The 17674-nt window shown below is 44.9% G+C and overlaps 1 protein-coding gene across 6 annotated transcripts in view; it reads left to right on the top strand.

Moving 5' to 3' along the window:
* Positions 1–2665: 2665 nt before the first annotated feature.
* The window catches only part of DGKQ (diacylglycerol kinase theta), a 103918-nt gene continuing 88909 nt past the window's right edge, over positions 2666–17674 (top strand). For 5 of the 6 annotated variants that reach the window (XR_015701007.1, XM_087742001.1, XM_087742003.1 and 2 more), the window contains exon 1: positions 2666–2918. Coding sequence is in view for 5 of the 6 variants with exons in the window: in XM_087742001.1 (XP_087598127.1) it covers positions 2729–2918 (190 nt within the window). In the remaining variant the exon portion in view is untranslated. The remainder of the gene's footprint in view (positions 2919–17674) is intronic. The other variant, XM_087741997.1, reaches the window with a different exon arrangement.

Here is a 17674-nt window from a genome sequence, read left to right as displayed (position 1 = left end):
TCAGACCAGGTTGGTCATGGCTTATCCAGTCATGTCTTGAAAACTTCCAAGGATGGAGATCGCATAAGCTCTCCAGGTAACCTACTCCTCTGCTTGGCTGCCTTTAGGCTGAAAAGATTTCTCCTTATATCCAGCCTGAATGCCTTGTTTGAAGTTCTGCCCTTTGTCTCTTGTCCTCCCAGCACGCACCACTCTAAAGAGCCTTGCTCCATCTTGAAAACCTCTGTGTCGATACTAAGGGGCTGTTATGATGTCCCCCTGAAGCTGTCTCTTCTTCAGGCTGAGTAAGTCCTGGTAAGTGTAAGTCCTGGTAAGGGTAAGTGCTCCAGCCCCTGACCATCCTGGTGGCACTGTACTTGCTGCAGTTTGTCAACGTGCTTCCTGTATTGGGAGCCAAAACTGGATGCAATCCTCTCATGAGTGCTGAGGAGACAGGGATAATCCCTTCTCAGTCTACTGGCTGTGCTCCTGAACAGCCCAGGATGCTGTTTACCCTGGTTGTTGCCAGGGTGCACAGCTGGCTCGTATTAGCTCATTCTCAACCAAGACACCCAGGGCCTTTCCCACAGCGCTGCCCCTTGCCTGTTCACGTCCCTCTGGAAGGTAGTGTAATGACTGTTCCCTCCAGCTTGGTGTCATGTGCAAACCTGACAACAGTGCTCTCCATCACCTTCTCCATGTTGTTGATAAAGATGCTAAAAGCGACGGGTCCCAGGAGAGACCCCTGCAGTACTCCTCCCGTTACTGGCCTCCAGGCAGAGTTCCAGTATGACCCATTAACCGCTCCCTGCTGAGCCCAACTATCCAACCAGTTTTTTACCCATCTGGTTGTACACCCATGCTGGACCATAATATTCCAGCTTGGATACAACAATATTGTGGGAGACCATGTCATCAACCTTGCTGAAGTCAAGGTTCCACTGGTCCGCCCTCCTACACAGATCTACCCATTTTGTCATGGAAGGCAATCAGGTTGGGCAGGCATCACGGACCCTTGGCAAATCCATACTGGCCATCCCCAGTCATCGTCTTCTCCTCCGTGTGCTCAGATGTGTTCCAAGTGCTCTATGATCTTCACGAAGACCAAAGCGAGGCTGAGTTTGTGGAAGATGGGACCTGTCATTCTGGGCTTTGGCTCATTCATTGCATTCAGCAGGCAGACGTCTTCAAGGGAAAAGGTTTCACACCGCTTCCTTCTTCCCCATCCTCTTGTACATTTGCGACTCCATAAAGCTCTATAATATCTTAGGTATGTTTTCTGAATCATGTTTGTAGGAGCAATTAGAAATATTTCAAAGCTTTTGTATCTAACTGCTCACTCTCCAGCCATAAAAAGACATACCATGCTTTCTTTAGTCTCTAAGTTATTTTTACTGTTTCTCTTTGACCTGGTCAAATCGTTCTTGCTTCTGATCATAAATAAGTTCATATTAACAACATGGAAGGGAGACGTAAAGTAAGATTAGTAAAAACTAGAAGATGCTAAGAAATTTTAGAAGGACTTCGGTGTTGGCCTACAGGACAACAGGATGGTTTATTAAACCTTTCACCAAAATACAAATAAATCTAAGTCTCAGATGAAAATCTAAACTAAACTTTCTTGTCTGCCACGGCTTAATGAAGGTACCTAGACATTGTTTCAGACAGCTTACCGGAGATTCTCACTTAATACGAAGCTGAGATCTAGGGCCCAGTCAGACAAGGGGAGATATGGACAGCATACATCTATCTACACAAAATCTAAAGGCATAGCCTCCCAACCTACTCGAGCCACGATACTTTGCCTAATGTAATAAGTCAAAGAAACAGAGGCATTTCTGAGGCAGAGGAGGAGACTAGCAACATGGAAACACCCCGGTGTGTAGTCGTTTTCAAAACTGGCAACACGAAGGTGAAGTGAATGTAAAGGACAAAAAAAAAGTGTTATAGTGAGAGAGACTGCCAGGCAGAACCCTTTATCTTTTCTCAAAAAGGCAGAGATGTTGAGAGCAGAAGGTAAAATCTACGGCAAATCATCATCTTCTCCCAATGCATCATCAGAAAACGTCTTGCGATAGAGCTTTGTGCACTCCAAAACTGCACGAGGCCGGGGTAGCAAAGCCACCCAGCTTCACGTCATGGTAAGAAACCGGAGGTCTCTTCAAGCTTCACGGTTTTGAGCCGCAAACTGAGCCCGCCGCCTGTCTGTGACGAGACCTCCTCACACGCAGGTCTGTCTTCCCTTCCTCAAGGTTTCTTCCTGTGGCTTCGCCGCCGATTGCAATGGACGGGCAGCAGTTGAAGCCTGCCCATCGCTCCGAGGTGTGTCTACCACCTACCCCACCGCAGGGGAGCTCCTCTTCCACCGCCCTTCCACCTACTGCTCCAGCGCTCACCTGAGCCCCCGCGCCCTCTGCGTAACTGGCGCCTGGCAGGAGCGGGGACGCCCCCGGACAAGCCGAGAGCGCACCAAGAACGCCTGGAAAGGGGCAAAATGGCGGTGGCCCTCAGGGCGGGCCGCCGGCGGAGGGGAGCCGGCGGGGCGGCCCCGGCCCCGGCCCCGGCCCCCTCAGGGAGCGCTGCGCGGGGTCGCGGCGCGGCCGGCAGGCGGCAGCACGGCGCCGCCCGGCGAGGCCCTGGCGAGGCGCCGCCCCCGCCCGCCCCCCGCTGCCGCCGCCGCCGCCGCCGCCGCCGCCTGGGGCGGAAGCGAGGGCGAGCGGCGGCCGGTGCCGCGCCGCGAGGAGCGGGCATGGCGGACGGGACGCGGTCGCTGCGCGGCGGCAGCCCGGCCTCCAGCCCGGTGCTGGGCGGGCGGGGCCGCGCCGCGGTGGCGAGCAGCCCGCCGGGCCACGGCTTCCGCAGGGTGACCCTCACCAAGCCCACCTTCTGCCACTACTGCACCGACTTCATCTGGGGGCTGGCCGGCTACCAGTGCGAGGGTAAGGGCAGGCAGCGGGGCGGGGGGCGCCGGCCGGGCGGGAGCCGGGGAGCCGGGCGGGGAGCGGGGGGACGGGCGGGGAGCCGGGCGGGCAGCGGGGGGACGGGCCGGGCGCTGCGCCGCGCCGCGCCGCCGAGCTGGCCCGGGCGGCTGGCCGCCGTGCCCCGGCGGCTGGGAGCGGCCGCCCGTCCTGGGCGAGGCGGGGGCTAAGGCGTGTCTGGAAATACTGCTGCTGAGCGGTCAGGGCAGTAACGACGGAGTGGTAATTCCCGTAATAAAAGCAGTGCTTTCTACTAAAAATGTAACGAGTGATACAAATTCTACTAGTAATAAGTTCTAATAATGAAGTCTAACAACAGCGGTACGAGAAATTCTAGTAAATTTTAAAAATAAAAACGCCTAAAACCAGCAATGATACTAAAAATCCTACTGTTAATAATAATACATTCTAATCATAAAGGCTAACAGCAACGCTACTAAAAATTCTAATAATGAATTCTAAAAAAAGTCTAAAACCAGCGATACTACTAAAAATTTTACTATTAATAATAATACATTCTGATAATAAAAATGTCCAGCAACAACAGTAATACTAAAAATCTACTGTTGGTGACAAATTCTAATAAGAATAAATTCTAAAACTAATAATAGCAATTCTAACAATAATTCTAATAATAAATTCTAATAATAATAAATTCTAGCAATAATAACAATTCTAACAATAATTCTAATAATAATAATAAATTCTAACACTAATAATAATAAAAATGGTAGTAATAATAATAAAAGTTCTAAAAATAAAAGAATCAGAGGTGCAGCAGTGCCCGCTCCGGTGTGGTGACACGGGTGTTTGCCATGATCCAGCACGGCCCCTGCCCGTCCTGGGATGGATCCGCTGCGAGCCACTGACCACCCCGCCAGGCACCACCGGGGTGGTCGGTGGCTTGCAGCGGAGCCGTCCTGGGGGTGCCCTTATCTGCCGAAATGCCCGATGGCGTGGAGGAGCCGCAACCTGCGTGGAGTTTGAACGTGTTAAACCTGGGCTGATGCCAGGGAGGGAAGAAGGAATCGCTAGGTCTCCTTGCCAGCCCCCACGGCAGCAGAGGTTCCTGGAGGCGACAAAATCACGGCTTGTTCTGATGCAGCGAAACCAAACGGTGTCGTAGGGAAAAGAGGGGTTCTCTGTGTCTTGCTTTTTAAAATAAAACACCCAAAACCAACACCTTGATGTCTTCTTGAGCGTATGCAGCCCAGCCAGCTTGGGTTGCATCTTCAAGACCATGTCTGGAGGAGTCGGGTTGTACAAGAGCCTCGTTGTTCAGGTGGTATCAAACAAGGCCGTGGGTGTAGAGCAAGTACCCTGCAGTGCCTGAAATTGCTCCTGCCTTTTGCCGTCGTCCTGGGTGGAGAGGGTGTGGGATTAAGTTGGGTGGAAGTCGCGTTCCTGTGTGGTGCAAAAAAGGTCATGCAAGAACGGTTTTATATTTGCCTGAGACTTTGCTGAGAGATGTGTCATTCGTCTGCATCGCAGAAAGTCACCGCCTGCCCTAACAGCAGAAAAACCCCAAGCTCGAGTGAAAATTTCTTAAGTTGTGAAAAAGCACAAAGCCAGTCTTTTGTAGCCTTGATTATATCACTGCCTTAAAAAAGGTAAAATATTGGAGTCACAAGAGCGGGCATTCAGGTGCCAGTTTTGTTACTGGAACAGCTGGGCGGCTTCAGTGTGTTAACAGGTAAGAAAACGTGAAAGGCTTTCGTCCACGATGTCTCGCTTTTTTTCCCATTCACATACTACGTATATAAAGGTAGTGCATAGCTGTAACTTGAATTTAGGGTCTTTTCCTAGTTTGAAAACTGCGCTGACAGTTTGTGGTCCGCAATTGTTTTTCCCCTTTGGCTCTTCAGGCTGAATTTAGGGTAAGGATGGTTAGCACCACTGTCTAAGGACCATGTGCTAATGAGGCGCTTCCAAGCTGCACTGTTAAGATACCTCTTTAAAACCTACATATGAAACTTCCATCCCAAACAAGTCCTGTGTGTGAGGGGTAATGAGAGAGAGAAAAACACCCTTAGTCTTCATTAGCTGTAACGTTCCCTGCCAGAGTGTGGGGGAAAACCCTGTAATGTCACCTGGCACATCAGTGTCTCCTTTGGGTGAAGAACTGATCTTTTTTTGTTTGTTTGTTTGTTTGTCTGTTTTCAACCAGCTGTGCTCAATGTCATCTTTGTCTTTTCCAACAACTTACTGCTAAACAGCAAATTTCAAAAATACCGTTAGGTACTTTGGGTCCTTTGCTGACCGTGGCTGCTTTTGACAGCCATGCGTACACCCTCGTACCTTGTTGAACAGCTTGGCAGCGCGTTCTTTCCAAGTTATTTAATAAACGCTAATATGATTTATTGAATTATATTTTAAGTAAATTCCGTTTAATAATTACCTCCTTGTCAGATTTGCTTTAACTAATGGAGTTCGATCATTGTTCTTTAGAAAGTAATAAAAGGGTGATCTCTAGGAGTGCCAGGCTGATTAAAAATTAAAAAAAAATACCCACCCAGCTTTTAGCGAAGGAATTGTTTGCAGTAGACTGTAGAAACTTGGTAGCTAATGGCTATCATCTTTTTCTTCTCCCCAGAGAGACTAGGATTGCAGGTGTAATGGCAGCTGAGCTGATGCTGTCTTTGTCCGGACTCCTTTTGATAAACCACCTACAGGATTCAAAATGAAGCCATGGAGTGGCCTTTTTCTAGGTGAATTTGCAATGGTTTCTGTTCCGAATCCGTGGGTTCAACGTGTTCAGTCTCCTGATGCTGTTTGTGTTGACGTTCCCTGAAGCTGGTCTTGATCACAACAGAAAGTTTCCAGACTTTGAAGGGAACTGACGGTGCTGATGATAAGACTCCATCAGTTAATGAAAGGAGGGGAAAAAAAACCCCAGCAACTTCCTGCCTATCATTATTTTGTGTAGTTGTGTGGCCTGAATGGCCTGGATTTGGGTTTTAATTGGGATCACACTTTTGACCCTTGGAAAATGGCATCTTTTATGTGTGAATGATTGGGTGTATGGAGTTTTGCAGTAAACTTGTCAACTACTCAGCAGACTGGCACATGCCCATGTAGCTTACGTGGCTGTGTAGAAAAAACACAACAAAGTACAACGAATTCCTAACACATTTCTGGCAGTGTAGGCCAAGATAAGTGGTCCTTCGCTTCTTGTGGACTCTGAAAAATGAATAGCAGAGATGCTCTGATGCTCTCCGTACAAGGTACAAAGTGTCCTAGATCTAAAGTAAGATACTGCTTCCCTCTCCAGTTCAGGGCCAGTACTGCTGTTGCCAGCACTTTGTACGGGACAGGAGGTCCTGCTGGGGAGACTTGCAGCTCCCTTGCTTGATTGGCAAGGTATTTTTGTAAGTTTTACAGGGAAGGCAGTAGTCTTCCTATGTGGATTAGGTGTCCAGCTGGGTCTGAAGATGTCAGTGTTTTAAGCTGTAGTGCACATATTTATTGTAATCTCAGTCAACCAGGCTTGCAGCTGTGGTTTGTTTTTTCTTTCTTTTGTTTTCCTCCCTGCAACTTTGTTTTCCGTAAACCTTTTGTAAATGACTCTCTGTTTTTCTTGCCACTTTACTCTTTGTAGCTGTCACTTCCTTTGATAAGTGTGCGTGTGAAAGAATAAACGATGTTTGGATTGTAACATGAACAATTACTCTCTTATGTTGCTCCTGCTTTCCAAAGCCTGGTCATTTCAGTTTTGAGTGCATTTAGATTTCGTCAGGCTTGGCAGGGAAGAGGCAGTGTAAGTGGCTGGGTTTCTGTGTGTGTGCACCTTAAAAATGAAAAATATTAAATATATTAAATCTGTATAAGAAATAAAGGGAGTTGAGTTCTCATTGGTAGTGCACAGAGGAACTAATTTCATACACTGAAATAGCAGCTAGCAGATATTTTAATTTGGAGGTCGGGATTTATTTTAGCCACCAGTAAATACATTTCTCTTCACAGTGCTTTTTCTTTTTCTGTAGAAGACTTGGCGGGGGGGAAGTAGGAAGAGTTGTGAATCCATACATTTTAGGGGCTACAAATATTTCCAGTGCTATAAATCTTTCTAATGAGAATTCAGTTCAGTTTATTTTAGCCAAAGGTAAAATGTAAGGGGTTTAAGTGGTAAGCAAGTTGGTTAGTAAATTTAACAATTGTTTAGCCATTTTTAGGCTATATATATGTATTTCATTAGAGCATTTGTTGGAAGTTACTGTCAGGGCCTTTTTCATATGTTTTGTGTCTGTTTCTTCTAGGGAAACTTCATTTGAGCAGGTAGGGTACTTGTCTTGATATGAAGGCACTAAGTCACAGAATACTTTGGGAAATACCATTGTTGTTTTCTGGTTTTGTATTTTTGGCATTTTCTCGTTTGTTTGGTTTTTAGGCCTTGTATTCTAAGGAGAACCTCCAAACTTATTCCAAGATGCAGAAATCCCTGTTTCTCCTAATCTGGTTTAGATTTTGGCTGACAACACTGCAGCTTTTCCAGAACAAAATGTAAATGGTTAATTGGAGTTATGTTTATGCCATAAATCTCTGCCTTAGAAAGACAGCCATAAAGCTGCTGTGATTCATACCGGCATGTTCCGGGCATGGGCAAGCCACATTGCGCCTTGCTGGTGTAGGAGAACCTGGAGATGTTCAGACAGCATCTCTGCAGTGGTCTGGGGATGCGCATTCTGGACATGTAACTGGAGTCAGATAGGAAAAGTGTGTTTTGCCTTTAAGCTGGGAGTTAGACCAGCAGGGACATGGTCTCTGTAGGGATATGGAAATAGTAGCAGGGAATAAAGGGATGAGGAGCAATCCCCTTGAACTCTCAACCTTTCTGGTTAATTCTGTTGTTGAGACAGGCAGCTGGAATACCCTTGACCCTGCTGGTTCCGTTCAGCTGAGTTTTGAAGGAAGTGAATGATCTATGAGATTCCCCAGAAAGTCTTAATGTTTGCAGTTCAAAAGGAAAACAAATTCTTCCTTCTTCTGATGAGTTAGGCTTGCTTTTGGTGCATTTTGAACTAAAAATAAAAGCTACAAGAAGGTAAAACTGCAGTAAAATCTTGCTTCTATCCCACAACCAGTTTGAATTTTCAAGACTTGCTCTCTTTATTCTTTAGTGGGTTCCTCGTCAGTGGCGGGGCCTTTCCGTGCAACAATAAGATGTTTGATGTTGAGGTGCAGTGTGAGTTTGTGGTTGAGATGTTGTTGACTAGATGTGCCTTTGCTGCATTTAAAACTTAGATTGAGCCATGTGACTCTGGATCCATCTTGAGAGCAAACACAAAGACGGTCAAAAAAGAAAAAAAAAAAAAAACCACCCAAAAAACATTCCCCAAAAGACACCCTGACACAGAAACTTAGCTCAGTGCTGGTCAAGCTGAAACATACGTTGGGAGAAATATTTGGAGGACTGACTGACACGCTGAAAGTTGCAACTTACTTACTGGTCTGGATTTGAAGGATAATCCATTTTGTACTGGAGAATTTATGGTTTTCTTTTCCCTGCCTCCCTCTGACAGTGCCCCAGAGGAAAATATGGTCACCATCTATGATGCAGAGGAAAAGACAGGGAGCTTTGCAAGGATGCGCACAGCTTTTGTAGCTGGAAGTTATATTTTGTGTTGATTGCATTATCCCAGATTTCAGTCCAGAAACTCAATTATGTAGGAAATAACTTACCGCAGAAAGTGCTAAAGCCAGTAATCCAATACCAGGCTTTGCACAGCACTTTCATATCTCATGTGTGTTACTGCCTCAGTCCGACTAGGTGATAAATGACAGAAGCAATAAAGAAGGTGCTCATTAATCCATCATGGTCTGGAGTGGCTGCAGCTTGCTCTCTGCAGGTTTCCTTTCTAGATGATCTTTCATCTAATATTGCTTAGACTTAGTATATTCAGGTGTTCCTCAGCCATCTTCTAGGCTAATACCCTCTGGTTCTTTCCGTCTCACAACAACATATTTCATTCTTCCTCTGGTGAGTTTCCTGTGGACCATAGTTCTTGCAGTGCTGTGCTAAGGGTCTAAAAAGCCTTTTATTCTTTCTTGCAGTTGTGTGGGAGATAAATGCCTGACTGGTTATTTCTTTCTGATAAACAAAGGCCATTGAATTCTAAGGCTTTCACCATAAAACATTTTCTAAGCGCTGTACTGAGCCATTTAACAGCGTTTTCTTTAAAACTTGGGTAGAGTTTCAATCAAAAGTGACCTCAGTACTTGATGCACTTGCCTGTTCCTATTTTCTATGATGTTTGCATGCGTTAGTTGTGTTTTTCCCCCTGGTTCGGGTTTGGTTTCTTCTTGGGAACCAGTACGTTTTGGTAACACCTCCACTTTCTCTAGAGGTGGTCTGCATCCCTTCTTTAAAGATGTAGAAGTTTGCATTAAAATAGGATATAGCACATCTTACTCGGCGATGCGCATCTCTGTGTGATTACTCTGTCCTCCTTCAGTTTTAGTCATCAGCAAATTTTTTTAGTAGTGATGTTACTTTTATTTCAGTAGAGTACCCGACACCATTAGACAGTGTCCTGGGGTTTTCCATGTGGAAAAAAAAACCCATTAAGCAATTGCATCGACAATTGCTTTATGACAAGGGAGGTGCTACGTACGATGGGCATTTGTTACCCAAGTGCAGATGCTGGTCTTGAGGTGGGGTCTCCTGCTTATAGTGCCAAGGAGGATGCCACGCCAGGCTTTCAGTTTTCATTCTCCTCTTGGCAGTTTGTAGTGGATGTTTCTGTTGATTCCCACCCCCCACCCCCCTCCTTGTTCTGAATTCCAAGCCCAGGGATAAGGAGTTTTGCTGCATTGTTTCCAGTGGGTTCCCTCTGGGCAGGGTCCCTGTTGCTTGTCTGTTTTCTCCTCTTTAATGACATGCTCTTTATAACTCGTCCACAATGTTGCTTTTCCGCTTACTGTCCCATAGAAACCTGGTTCTCCTCCTGATTTTTGAGCTCTTCTCAGGTGGCAGCTTTGAATTATCTTTGAATCCGGCTGTCCCCGGATGACCTTTGCTTTTTGGTCATGTCGCTGATTTCTTCCAGAGTTGTTTCTAACACTGCATTTCATCAGCTCAAACTGTCTTCCTTCTGGGCTACTTGTTGCTCATTAGGACACCATCTTGAGCTGCCTCAGGAAAATCCCTTTGACGAAACTGCTTTAGCAACACCTATTGAAAACAGGTGACTAAGTTACATTTATGTATTTAATTTGACTCGGCTCCAGCGGGGAAAGAACAGGATGTTATGTATAGCATGTAGACCTTTCTAAATGATAAAATAATATGTGCTGATCACCTCCTGTTCTTCCCCCCCCCCCCCCCCCCCCCCCAGCCTTTTTGTTTAATAGCACCTTTCAGTTTTGAGAGGAGGCCGTTAGGAAACACGCCCAAGCAGAGAGCAAAAAACTAACATTTGTACATCACAACGTGATAAGAAACTAAGTGGAACCGTACTTCTTTTTTTCTAAATGTGCCACCACAGTATTCTTCCTTTTAAACCATATTGTGGCCTACTGTTGTCTCACTTGTGGAAGTTTGTTATTCACTAGAGTACAGGAGTACAGTCAACCCCTAATTTCACTTCCTGTTTTTATTCAAATATTTTTATTCACTTGGCTCTGGAAGAATGTGGGTGTGTGCATATATATTCATACATATATATTCACATATATATAAATGTGAAGAACACATGCATTTGTATTTTTATATGTTTGTTGCTTTTTCGCTGTTTAAAGTTGAATATGAGTGATTTACTTGGAAGTATGTTTAGGATTGTGAATGTAATGCTGATATTGCTCACCTGCTTGGCTTCTTTTTAAAGAAAAGATTTTGGAGATTTTGAAGAAAAATTTACGATATAAACGCAGTGCCACTTGCTATGTAAAAATAACATTGTTTAAGATCTAAAAGTGAGAATAAAAATTACTGTATTTAACCACAATTTAATCTGTCCCTGGAGGTTTTATTTACAGAAGACTGCTAGAGACATTCTGAGTACTTTGCTGAACAGATGTGCTTGGGAGAAACTGAATGATATGAACTTAAGGCGTTAAAATAGGAGCAGTGTGTTGTTCTACAGGGTACTATTAGATTACAGTGGCTAGGAAGTAGGACTTCCAGTTTAAGTGCAAGACTATGTAGCAAAAAAAATCTCTGTTCCTCATTGCATTTCTTTCTCCTGGGCAGAATGCATCACATTTAATGTCTTGGTTTGTTATGATGTAATTCAGGAAATGAGTCTGTCCTTTTTCTGCAGTACTTTCTCTACAGCACGTGGAGATAAGAACTGGTACACCTTGTTAACCAGCGAGCATAGGAATACTCCACTAACCGGTTCCTTAAGTGTTTCAAACAAAAATTCTTCCTCAGTGCTGAAATCATTGCGTGGTTGGGAGCTTCAAAAGAAGGCAGAAGAATACAAGGAAATTGCTAAGATTCCTCTAAGCATGAAGAGGGCATGAGGGAAGCACCTCAACATAAAGTGAAAAGGCTAGTCCTGTTTCAGACTGTGGATGCTCTCTTTCAGAATGAAAAAATGCCTTTTGTGAGATGAAAGATTTTCTTCAGAATCTAGTTAGGATGCCAGCGTGAGTGTAAATCATCGCACATACAAATTTGCATGGGAAATTGATTAGGACTAGCAATCCTGGAATGTATCTGCTGTAGAAAGAAGCCCTTAGATGTGGGCTGCATAGCATGACTTAGGAAAAACTGCTTTTTCATGTTGAATCTCTTCTCAAAACAGTGTTGATACAGAGGACGGGAAAAGCTGGTTTCAAACTTTGTGGATGTTCTCAAGTATTTAGAGAATTTGAAAGTCTCAAGACACTTCTGCAAGTTGATGCACGAATTTTGGGTGGCCACAGATGCCGTTGGATGTACTGGTGCCATAGTAGCACGCTGGGACAGTTGTGCCTGGCAGGTGTGCACGTGAGCTGTAAGCAGTGTGTCTGCGCTCACTGCTGGAGAGTTGTCATTGGTGGTAATGGCAGCCGGTCCAGAAGTAATCACAACCCCTTTATCCTAGAAGGTGGTGAAACTTGAGGAAAATGGCACTTGCAATTATGTTTGATGCTCCAGCCCTCTGTCTGGATGCTGGGGAGACTTAGCTCTGCAAATAGAAGATGCTGAGCGAGAAACCAAGCATGTGACCCAAAATGAGAAGGTATGAAAGCAGAGACATAACTTAAAAACAAAAACAAGTGAGAAGATTCCTGTTGTGGTTTCTGTGCTGTTGACTTACGTGCCTGAGTTTCTCTTGTGAAGAAGAGAAGTTAACCAGTGCCGCATATTCCCAACAGCACCTGGGACTATCAGACCTCCCCAGTTGAATCCTTTTTCAGAAATAGGCCGTAGTAGGAGGTAAAAATACTGTAATGTTAAAAATACCCTTCGAAACAGCTAAGTATTGTTGCGTCCATTCTGGTTTTGACCTCTCTTATTCTGTTCCTCTCATCTTCTCTTTGCTCCAGGATAGCTCCTGTCTGGCAAGTGCCTTACGATTTCTTGAAGCTATTGTATTTTTCATTCAAGCACATTTTCTGCAGGAGGAGCAAATAGATTATTTAAAAAATAAATCTTCCTCCCCTTCCTTTTCCCAAGTCTGGAAAGGTAATGGAGATATATTCTACTTATTCAGTACCTTTGCTCAGTGTAACTTTTTTTCTAAATGTGGTCTCATGGAAACCTTAAGAACCTTTCAGCATGTGTTGGTAATTCACGTGTATAAATTAATAGCTGATTATATTACATAATAAATTAAGAGCAAGTGCTACAAGAACTTGCCCTGCCAGTCTGATTGATTAAAAAAACCACACCAAACAATGACAAACCAAAATAAACAAAACCTTGAGATCTTTTGGTCCCTCTTTAGGAGCAATTTCTAGTTGGAGGTAGATTTTGAATTTTACTATTTTGTGAACAGAGCTATTACACCTTGGAAGTTCTGGTGTACTCATAAGTGGTGTATATAACTTGACACCGCAGGCTTTTGTTCTCCAGATAGATGTAAACACTCAGCTTCTATGAATTATATATGATCTTACTCATGTGAAAGAGACTGTTCCTTAAATTCAAGATAAGTATAGTCCTGAGTCTCATCAGTGACTCAAGCTTAAGTGGTGGAATTGAAATCCTCTTTCTTAACAGGAATCTTTTTAAAATGCTTGAAATTAATAATAAGATTTAAAAAAAAAAAAAAGTAGCTCAGAGATTAGCACCTTCAGTTTGCTAGCCTTTCTGGAAATAGTGCCTTGTGAGTGTTTTATTTTCCTCTGATTCACCACTGAATGAATCATTTGCCTTTGGTTTCCTGACCATGTCAATACCCTCGTAGCAACCACGTTGAAGAAAATACTGAATGTACTTACCCAGCTGGCACAGGACCCTGTTTCTTTTGCTTTTTGCCTTTTTTTTTTTTCTCTCTCTCTCTTCTTTCCAGCTCTGCTTTTCACTCAAACCCTGTAGTTTTGTACACTTCTGTCTGTGGTGCAGCTTGGAAATGAAGCCGTACAGGAATGAGAGGTAGAGGTTGCCATGGCAACTGGGGTATTTTCATTGGGTTTTTTTCCCTTACTTGTTTTGTTTTGTGGTGATAGGAAGTGTTGAGATGCCCTAGATAATGCTGAGATTACCCAAGCTAAAAGAGGAAAAAGACTTATCTTGGGGTTACAGGTATTAATAATTTGGCCTACATTTTAATTGTACTCAGCTTTTCTTTTAAAATTGTAACTGTGCTGTGGAGGTAGGTGGGTGCTGTTGTAGCCAAGATTAACAGTGGTTTTTATTCTAGTCTGTTCAGGATTTTTCATTACTTTTTTACATTCTGTGTTCAGTTTTTAAGCGGCAAGGTGGAAAGAAGCGCACCTCCTAGGGATTACAACCCTCCTGCTCACACCACTGAGCAGAGGAGTCTGGTTTGACGTAAAATGCTGCCCGTCTCTCCTTCCGTGGTCCATTCAAAGGCTTATGTGTGTTTTGGAGGGAATTTGTGCGTGTTTCCTCCCCTAGAGCACTGAGCAAACTCATCGAGGCTCTGTGTGCGTGGGATGCATGTGCGGTGTACGTTGTGTGCCCCTGGTAATACGCCCTGTAGGTGCAGGACTACATTACAGCTGCTCTGAATGCTGTAGCGTTGAGAATGTCTCCAAATCTTTGAGTATTGTGAGGGATTCCAGGCAACTGTGTCAACATCACAGTTTTCTGCCAAAATGCCATCATGGCTTATGAAGTCCTACTGTGCATTAAATTCTGCTGTGATCTGCCCTGTTTACTTAAGTGTAACTCAAATTCTTCTTTTTCAAAACTGAAGAAGTGCTACTGTTATTTCCTTTTCATAAGTGAGAAGGCATTTTGGCTTGAATATGTCTAAAATTGCAGAAGTGTTAACAGGACTGATCTTTGTAGGAGACATCTGTGTTGTCCACCTGGGTTTTTGGAAACTAGTCATTGAAGTACAACATTGACATTGTGGTGTGCGAAGTTATATGCTCTATACTGGGCAACCAGTGATAGTGATGCAGGAGGCCACGTATGTAAGGGCTGGAAACCTGAAGAGTTTATGTAGGTTCCCTAAATGTGATGAAGTTTTAGTTATAAGTATACCTGCAGTAAATGTGAAATTATTTTTAGTGATTTTCCTTAAAATTGAGGGCTGGGTCAGACTGCTTTTGTGTTTTTTGTTGTGTTATTCTATTCTGCATACTGTAAGCTATAGCTCTTTGTTTTGACCAGTAGCTGTGAGTCAGCTGCAGAGTGCTGATAAACAACTGACAAAGTTTCTCTTTGTAAAGCATCACCCTGAAAGCAGTGAATTGGAGAAGCTGTTGCAACAACAGCTGCAGGGAGTTAAGTACCATGTGTTTAGCATTGATGACACTGCTGTGCATGTCCTACAGCAGGTCCTTCTGTTGTCCAGCTGGGTCTTCCTTGTCACTCTCCTGGTTTTAACCATTACGTGTTCCTGTGCCCCTGCTGTCTCATTTGACTTACAGATGCTGCAGAGCTGGCGCTTCTCTGCTGTAGCTGGTGTTTTTTATCTATGGTTCAGTTGATCATATGGGCAGTCTGCAGTAGAAGACAGAAGAGGCTCCTGCTTAAGACTGGTACTTGATTTTTTTTCTTACCCCTGTGGCATCTTGCTGAAATTTTGAGTTGGGTGTCATTGGAAGACCTCTCTTCTCCCTTCAAGGGTATTAGGAGCTATAGGCTTTCACTGCAGGTGCAGTGAGGGTGATCAGAGGTTTTTCTGTCAGACTTCAAGCTGGCTTGACTCTTTCTAGCTGTGTAAAGGCTGCAGTGTGGAAGACCTGCCAAAAAGCCACGACTGTGTTACATGGACTGGCATCTGGTTTGTATGGGCAACCTTCATCCTTCTAGCCTGTACAGAAAAGCTACTGGAGTGCTTAATTGTTTGCCCTCAGATAGACAGATTTCTGTGGTTCAGAGATGGTTTCTTTTCAGGACCCCTGTCTTCAGCATCACTGAGTACCACTGCTAGCCCCCTAAGATTGGGAGCTTGTGATTCCTCCTTGCTGGAAGGAGAGTCACAGCCATGCCAGTGGTCTGTGGCTGTTGCATGGTAGGTGTGAATTCCCAGTAGTGTGTTACCATGCTAGAACCATGCAGTGGAAAGACTAATTAGGTGGACAGAGGCCAAAGACTGTCCCTCACGGCTCCCTGTGCAACTCCACATTGTGAGCTGGGATGCCTCTTCCTCTGGAGGATCTTCTTTGGGGAACTGTCAGGAGATCAGTTGCTGAGCTCTCTCCTGATGTTGTAGCACTCTTGGAGATTTCTGGTTTTGCATCAGTGAACCAGTGCCTTGTCCCAGCGCACTGTCCTGTATTTGGCCTAATCCTCAAGAAAAGAGAAGATGTTGGTGCTTTCTGGATCTGAATGTGAGTTTGGCACTAGCCATCTTCCATCTGTCTGAAGAAGAAAAAGCTCTTAATGTCAGGGACCTGTTCTGTGCTAAAATCGCATGCCTTTGGAATTCTGTGCCCACCTTCATTTCACAGGCGGGAAGTCTGATCCAGCTGTCTTTCAAGAAAGAGAAAGTAAAGTCTATGCAGAACTCGCCTTTCTCATAGAATTTCATAGAATAGAATCATCAAATAGTTTGGGTTGGAAGGGACCTTTAAAGGTCATCTAGTCCAACCTCCCTGCACTAAGCAGGGACATCTTCAACTAGATCAGGTTGCTCGGAGACCTGTCCAACCTGACCTTGAATGTTTCCAGGGATGGGGCATCTACCACCTCCCTGGGCAACCTGTTCCAGTGTTTCACCACCCTCATCGTAAATAATTCCTTCCTTATATCTAGTCTGAATCTACACTCTTTTAGTTTAAAACCATTACCCCTTTTTCTATTGCTACAGGCCCTACTAAAAAGTTTGTCCCCATCTTTCTTATAAGCCCCCTTTAAGTATTGAAAGGCCACAATAAGGTCTCCGGGGAGCCTTCTCTTCTACAGGCTGAACAACCCCAACTCTCTCAACCTTTCTCTGTTAGAAGGGGTATTCCATCTCTGTGATCGTTTCTGTGGCCCTCCTCTGGACCCACTCCCACAGGTCCATGTCTTTCCTGTGCTGAGGACCCCAGAGCTGGACACAGTACTCCAGGTGGTCACCAGAGAGGAGCAGAGGGGCAGAATCACCTCCCTCAACCTGCCAGCCATGCTTCTTTTGATGCAGCCCAGGATACAGTTGGCTTTCTGAGCTGTGAGTGCACATTGCCGGCTCATGTCCAGCTTTTCATCCACCAGTACCCCCAAGTCCTTCTCCGCAGGGCTGCTCTCAATCCCTTCATTCCTTAGCCTGTATTGATACTGAGGGTTGCCCCGACCCAGGTGCAGGACCTGGCACTTGGCCTTGTTGAACCTCATGAAGTTCACATGGGCCCACTTCCTGAGTTTGTCCAGGTCCCTCTGGATGCCATCCCATCCTTCAGGCATGTCAGCCACACCACTCAGCTTGGTGTTGTCTGCAAACTTGCTGAGGATGCACTTGATCCCACTGTCTGTGTCACTGATGAAGAATATTACACAGTAGTGGTCCCAGTATGGACCCCTGAGGGACACCACTTGTCACCGATGTCACCGATCTCCATCCAGACATTGTGCTGTTGACCACTACTCTCTGGATGTAACCATCCAGCCAATTGGTTTCATTGGAGCCTGTATTCAGTCAGGCCGTGTCATTATTGGCCATACTGTACAGCATGGAAGGAGAGTAGACTGCAGGATGTTAACTGGAGAGGGTGGACCCCTCTTCTTTGTATAGGCGCAGCTGACAGGGTGTCTAGGTTTTCTGCTGGCTATGGTTATGACCTAGAAAAGCCTCTTGACCAAATGGAGATGGCTGGTTTTGCTGCTGTGGTATACCTTGCTTGTGCAGTTGTTACCTGCTCCTTGGAGTGCGAAGCCCTGGTGGAACTGAGCATGCGGTGTAGGTGCCTTTGTTGTCTCTCCAGCTGTAGGTGCTCTAGCTTCATCTGCTACGCAGCATTTAGAAAACCTGCTCTGGGGGAAGTCAGGAGATGGGAGGACGGGGAGGGTGCTTTTCTGACAGGTGAAGTTCTGTTAGTTCATTTGTCAGTACTAGGCTTACTGTACCAGGGAAGATGGAGAAACAAGATAGAGTTTGTTGTCAGACTTCAGAATAATTACAGCCTTTACTGATGAGAGAGTAAGAGGTGCTTAGGGTAGCCCAGGGGCT

The sequence above is a fragment of the Nipponia nippon genome, unplaced genomic scaffold (genome assembly GCF_047370975.1).
Source record: "Nipponia nippon isolate SJK-2023a ecotype South Korea unplaced genomic scaffold, ASM4737097v1 scaffold_8, whole genome shotgun sequence".
Classification (NCBI taxonomy): Eukaryota; Metazoa; Chordata; class Aves; order Pelecaniformes; family Threskiornithidae; genus Nipponia; species Nipponia nippon.
The sequence above is the reverse complement of the archived record's forward strand: the minus strand, read 5'-3'. Positions and strand labels throughout refer to the sequence as shown.